Consider the following 6,537-nt stretch of genomic DNA (forward strand, 5'->3'; position numbering starts at 1 on the left):
TCTTCATCATCATCATCATTGAATAAATGCACACTCGATGATCTCTCATTACCGGCTGGGCACTGGTTGATTTGTTGCACAGGAGGAGTTTTCTTCAGAAATGTTTCAAGAGGCGTTTGTTTCCAAGATAATTTTCTCTTTTAATTATAAATTTCATCATCATGGCTCGATGTTGGTGCATAAATCATTAAATCCTTTAGCTTGTATCTCTTAGAAATCTTGAATATTAGTCTTGACACCCTTGGTGATGTACTTTTAATTTCCAAAATGTTGTTTTTAAAATCTTTATGGACCGGAAACTCAACTCCACCTTCATTCCTTTCACTGTTTCCATTGATGTACAGCAGATTTCCACTTGATATACTTATAAGTGATTCATTTCTTCTTCTTGTTTCAGCCAAACCGATGATATTCCAATTCACATTATCTAATTCCTTTTCCAGCTCTAATATCCTATCTTCACCGATGAGTGATCTTACGTTATAACAGGCCAAGTTCAGTTTCTGTGCATGGCAGCCTGGTCATACCCAGATATTCTTAGCTCCCTCTGCTTCCACTCTGATCCTCTCTCTGCCGTAAGAGGGGGAGTGAAAGCTGCTGGGAACTGAGGGCCATTTGTTTTGTCGTGCTGTCATATGCTGGAGGGTATGGTCTTTTCCTCTTCATGCTGACCAGGCGTCTTGAAGAGAACCACTCTACACATTCGTTGCCACCCAAGTGACGTAAGAGGGTTTACCATCGAGAAGGTGTGCATGAGTGGATTTTAGGGAGGCAGGCCCACCGGACTTCTCCTAAATATTCTGTAATAGAGAGATATTGGATCCATCAGTGTTTTAGGCTGAGTGTCTGATAACACACAGGATACCTGTTCCCCTCTAAGCCCCTAATTGTGGACAGGTTGCAACAATGCAACCTGTCCACAATTCTCGGACCATTTCATGTCTCACCGAATCGTAACTCCCAAGTCCCGTTCCTGAACTACTCACTTTAGTTTAAATCCACCAAGTGTGTATAAATTATTTTTTGATGATTTGACAATTTCTCCTGGTAAAAATTTTGGTTGGTTGAAAGACTTTTTTGTATTGTGAACTGTGAGGTGTTTTATTAAATATACTTTGCATAAGAAACTCTTGCCACAAGTTAAGCAGCTCAAAGGCTTTCTCCCAAAATGAACTTTGAGATAAATTTTAATCCTCCCATTCATTCAGAATTTCTGAGCACCGGTTGAACAGCTGATTGGTTTCCCCTTAGTGTTCCATGAGTTGTGTGTCATGATGTCGTCAGTGTGCTTAGTTCTTCCAAGAAATTTAACTGAAATATTTCACATTATTATGAAGTTGCAGGTGTTTTTCAAGTTTTTCATTCTTTAAACTTTTTACCGCAAATTTTACAACAAATTTATTTGATCTTATTATGAATTAACAAACATCCAGGGGAGATTTTCAGTGTGTGGTGACAGATGTATAATGCTACTAATTAGAAAGACTGGGTATCTGTTTTGAATACAGATATTGGGTAAAACTCCTTCAGCAGTGCTAATTCGCTTGAATACCTTGTACCAGACGGGATGAACGAACAAAAAAAAAATAAATAAATGAATTGTCACAGATTGAAGATTTCGCTTTAATAACTCATATGGAAATTTCACCTTCAGAAAAACGTATTACTTTTTTTTTACCATTTGGACCCTGATCTGTGTGAATAAATTCAAATTAATCCCCAGTTCAAGAAACAACGCGAAAATGTTTTGTTATTATTGCCGAGGTGTATGTTTTGTAGGCATATTTCTTCAACTTACATCATAATTCAATTTGAGTACCTTTTGAATGGTTCATAAGTGTTCCTTCTGAAAGAAAAAAAAAGTTCTCATGTCCTTTATTTGATGTGTATGTCACTATTGGAGAACAGATATTCTGTCGCATTTCTTCCTACTACAGCTGCATTCAACTTTCGCTTTCCACTCATCTGTATTCTTTTGATATGGTTGGCATTGAAACATCAATGATTTACTTTGATTTCTCAATTGTGGCGCTTGTTAAACGGACTCCAATAATCACAGCTTTTCTGAAAGTCGAAAAGATGAACTGTGTTTGTCAAGAACGGATCGATTAAGAAGCGACACGTAAGATTATACCATATATCTGACAGCAAAAAACTTGATGTTACCAGGTATAAATTTATATTTGCATTTTTCACATTTAATTATCTGTTTATCAATTACAACAGGTTTTAAAATTTCTAGCCACTGAGTGTATAAGAAACTCACCTTAGACGTCATGGAAAAAGACTTGACAGACAAGGAAGTGATTGAAGATGACACAGCCCAAAAGAACCTTAAAATAATATCACTTTTAAATAAAAAAAAATAAAAAAATAAAACTAAACGAGCCTAACTAATAAACGTTCTATTTATATTCCTCTGCAATCAGTACAACTAATTATTTTGTCAATTTTACAACCAATTCCGTATTTTGTAGCTGTTTCAGGTGTTTGACGCATGTCAGATTCCAACGCGTGTATTTTTGTTGTTTCTTTAACGACCAAAAAATCTATTTAATTCAGGATGATAGTCCTCCGTGGCCGAATATTTTGAGTTACAAAAGCACAATTTGAACCTCATAACAAAACAGGAACAGATTTACTGAGCTAAAAGGCATGATACGATAAGCAAAAGGCGTTTATAACCTTGCAAAATAGAATTCGTTCTAATTGTGAACATCTTTAGGATGATCAGAGAGGTAGAGAAACAACACATCTTGTAAAATTCAAGCTTTTGGTAATTCAGAGAGAGCGTATACTTTTGGAGATGAAGTAGATAAATTAGAATACTGAAGAATGAAAACGGCAGAGGAAGGAAGCGATTTTATATTATGATTCAGGCAGACAATGAAGTTGTCAATGCGGTAGGTAGCAACTAGGACCTCTGATATTCTGTCCACAATATATGGAATAATTTGTTGCAGAGATAGTGAGGGTTATAATTCCACTATGCGATTGTATAGGAGTACATATAATTCGTTGAGACAGAGCCAGAGTGAGGTTATGGAAATTCAAAGACCACCTTGATTTCCTTTTAAATTTGATTAAAAGAAACAATTTTAATTTAATTAATTACACAAATTGATAAAGTATTAAAAAAATGTAATAGAAGGTTGTTTTAAAGAGAAAATCAACAGAAATACAGTGCGATTTAATTTAATCATTCTCCAGTTTATATTTATTGAAAGTATTCAAAAAAATTCATACATACAGATAATAAAAGGCATATTTCTGATTTTATTCACTGCTTTTCATTTTTCGAAATGAATTCATTACCATGTCGCTGTTACGTCTACACCAATTTTGACCATATATTAGGAACTGCTTGCATATTCAGTATTCCTTTTTTTTTTCTAGGATCGAATCCTGCTGTGTTCTATGAGAATCTTTTGTTTCGGGGATCACCTTAGCAATTCTCTGAGAAGTTCTTCTCAGAGATTGGACAGACAGCTGAACCGTTTTTCTCCACATTGAACTTTGAGATGGTTTCTAACGTTTCCACTCTCTGAGGAATTCACCCCACAAATTTCGCAGTTGAAATATTTCCTCCAGCATTAATTCTGACATGCCGTCTGAGGCTCGCTGCCTCTGAGAACTTCTGACATGATGGACATCTGAAAGGTTTTTCTTCAGTATGAATTCTGACATGGCGTCTGCGGTTCGTTGAATCTGAGAACAACTTCTTGCATGTCGGCCAGCTGAAAGTGTTTTCTGCATATTGAAATCTGAGATGATATTGCAGGCTGCTTTTATTTCGGAACTTCTTCTGACATGTTAGACAACTAAAAGATTTTTCTCCAGTATGAATTCTGAGTGATATTGCAGGACAATATCACTCAGAATTCATAATTCACTCGGATTTCTGTGAGAAGTTCATCTCATCGTTTGGACAATTGAAAGGTTTTTTTCCATTATGAATTCTGACATGGCGTGTGAGACTCGTTGTGTGCGAGAACTTCTTCTGACATGTTGGACAGCTGAAAGGCTTTTCTCCAGTATGAATTCTGAGATGATATTGCAGGCGTGATTTCTGAGAGAACTTCTTCTCACAGGTTGGACAATTGAAAGGTTTTTCTCCGCTGTGAATTTTGACATGGCGACTGAGCTGCCCTGACACTGAGAATTTCTTCTCACATGTTGGACAGCTGAAAGGTTTTTCTCCAGTATGAATTCTGAGATGATATTGCAGGTTGCATTTATATGAGAACTTCTTCTCACAGCTTGGACAACTGAAAGGTTTTTCTCCAGTATGAATTCTGAGATGATATTGCAAGCTGTTTTTACTTAAGAACTTCTTCTTACAGCTTGGACAAGCAAAAGGTTTGTCTCCAGTATGAATTCTGACATGGCGTCTGAGGGTGGCTGAAAATGAGAACTTCTTCTCGCATGTTAGACAGCTGAAAGGTTTTTCTCCAGTATGAATTCTGAGGTGATATTGCAGGCCGTATTTACTTGAGAACTTCTTCTCACAGCTTGGACAACTGAAAGGTTTTTCTCCAGTATGAATTCTGAGGTGATATTGCAGGCCGGATTTCTGTGAGAACTTCTTCTCACAGTTTGGGCAACTGAAAGATTTTTCTTCAGTATGAATTCTGACATGGCGTCTGCGGTTCGTTGAATCTGAGAACAACTTCTTGCATGTCGGCCAGCTGAAAGTGTTTTCTGCATATTGAAATCTGAGATGATATTGCAGGCTGCTTTTATTTCGGAACTTCTTCTGACATGTTAGACAACTAAAAGATTTTTCTCCAGTATGAATTCTGAGTGATATTGCAGGACAATATCACTCAGAATTCATAATTCACTCGGATTTCTGTGAGAAGTTCATCTCATCGTTTGGACAATTGAAAGGTTTTTTTCCATTATGAATTCTGACATCGCGTGTGAGACTCGTTGAGTGCGAGAACTTCTTCTGACATGTTGGACAGCTGAAAGGCTTTTCTCCAGTATGAATTCTGAGATGATATTGCAGGCGTGATTTCTGAGAGAACTTCTTCTCACAGGTTGGACAATTGAAAGGTTTTTCTCCGCTGTGAATTTTGACATGGCGACTGAGCTGCCCTGACACTGAGAATTTCTTCTCACATGTTGGACAGCTGAAAGGTTTTTCTCCACTATGAATTATGACATGGCGTCTGAGCTCCGCTGACACTGAGAACTTCTTCTCACATGTTGGACAACTGAAAGGTTTTTCTCCAGTATGAATTCTGAGATGATATTGCAGGTTGCATTTATATGAGAACTTCTTCTCACAGCTTGGACAACTGAAAGGTTTTTCTCCAGTATGAATTCTGAGATGATATTGCAAGCTGTTTTTACTTAAGAACTTCTTCTTACAGCTTGGACAAGCAAAAGGTTTGTCTCCAGTATGAATTCTGACATGGCGTCTGAGGGTGGCTGAAAATGAGAACTTCTTCTCGCATGTTAGACAGCTGAAAGGTTTTTCTCCAGTATGAATTCTGAGGTGATATTGCAGGCCGTATTTACTTGAAAACTTCTTCTCACAGCTTGGACAACTGAAAGGTTTTTCTCCAGTATGAATTCTGAGGTGATATTGCAGGCCGGATTTCTGTGAGAACTTCTTCTCACAGTTTGGGCAACTGAAAGATTTTTCTTCAGTATGAATTCTGAGATGACATTGCAGGGCGGATTTCTCTGAGAAACTCTTCTCACAACTTGTTCAACTGAAAGGTTTTTCTCCACTATGGATTTTGACATGGCGTCTGAGGTTTGCTGAACTTGAGAACTTCTTCCCACAGATTGGACAGCTGAAAGGTTTTTCTCCAGTATGAATTCTTAGATGATATTGCAGGCCGGATTTCTGTGAGAACTTCTTCTCACAGATTAGGCAACTAAAAGGTTTTTCCCCACTATGAATTCTGACATGATGCCTGAGGATCCCTGACACTGAGAACTTCTTCGCACATATTGGACAGCTGAATGGTTTTTCTCCAGTATGAATTCTGAGATGATATTGCAGGCCGCCTTTACTTGAGAACTTCTTCTCACAGCTTGGACAACTGAAAGTTTTTTTTTCTCCAGTATGGATTCTGACATGGCGTCTGAGGTCCGCTGAATATGTGAACTTCTTCTCACATGTTGGACAGCTGAAAGGCTTTTTTCCAATATGAATTCTGACATGGTGTTTGAGGTACGCTGACTGTGAGAACTTCTTCTGACATTTTGGACAGCTGAAAGCTTTTTGTGCAGAATGAATTCTGAGATGATATTGCAGGCTGTTTTCATGAGAGAACTTCTTCTCACAGCTTGGACAGCTGAAAGGTTTTTTCTCCATTATGAATCCTGAAATGTTTCCTGAGTTTTCTTGTCTTTTGCAAACTTCTCTTCCAGGTTGGGCAAATGAACGGTTTGTCCTTAAATTCATCCTCAGGTGATTTTTTGGGAATTTTTCTTTGTGAAAATTTATTGGTTGAAGAGCCAATCCGTTTTTTCCCACTATGAACTCTGAGATATGCTATGGTATCTAGTTTGCACGTG

The 6,537-nt window shown here is 37.6% G+C and overlaps 1 protein-coding gene across 1 annotated transcript; it reads right to left on the reverse strand.

Moving 5' to 3' along the window:
- Positions 1-3,889: 3,889 nt before the first annotated feature.
- LOC150079736 (uncharacterized) lies at positions 3,890-6,334 on the reverse strand. The gene is made up of 3 exons (XM_090383204.1): positions 5,787-6,334; positions 4,979-5,702; positions 3,890-4,756 (listed from the first exon to the last, which is right to left on the reverse strand). The coding sequence occupies exons 1-3, from the start codon at positions 6,332-6,334 to the stop codon at positions 3,890-3,892; spliced, it is 2,139 nt and encodes a 712-aa protein (XP_090239330.1).
- Between the last annotated feature and the right edge of the window lie 203 nt (positions 6,335-6,537).

The sequence above is a fragment of the Mastigoproctus giganteus genome, chromosome 10 (assembly GCF_048544385.1).
Source record: "Mastigoproctus giganteus isolate SK-2022 chromosome 10, ASM4854438v1, whole genome shotgun sequence".
Lineage (NCBI taxonomy): Eukaryota > Metazoa > Arthropoda > Arachnida > Uropygi > Thelyphonidae > Mastigoproctus > Mastigoproctus giganteus.

What these genes read in the sequence shown, in the direction of transcription:
- LOC150079736 (XM_090383204.1), bottom strand. Translation starts at nt 6,334, where the DNA reads ATGGAGAAAAAACCTTTCAGCTGTCCAAGCTGTGAGAAGAAGTTCTCT. An exon ending in TGTCCAATCTGTGGGAAGAA is followed by an intron (nt 5,703 to 5,786) that starts GTTCTCAAGTTC and finishes TTGTGAGAAGAG; the next exon opens with TTTCTCAGAGAAATCCGCCC. An exon ending in TCAGAATTCATACTGGAGAA is followed by an intron (nt 4,757 to 4,978) that starts AAGCCTTTCAGC and finishes CTAACATGTCAG; the next exon opens with AAGAAGTTCCGAAATAAAAG.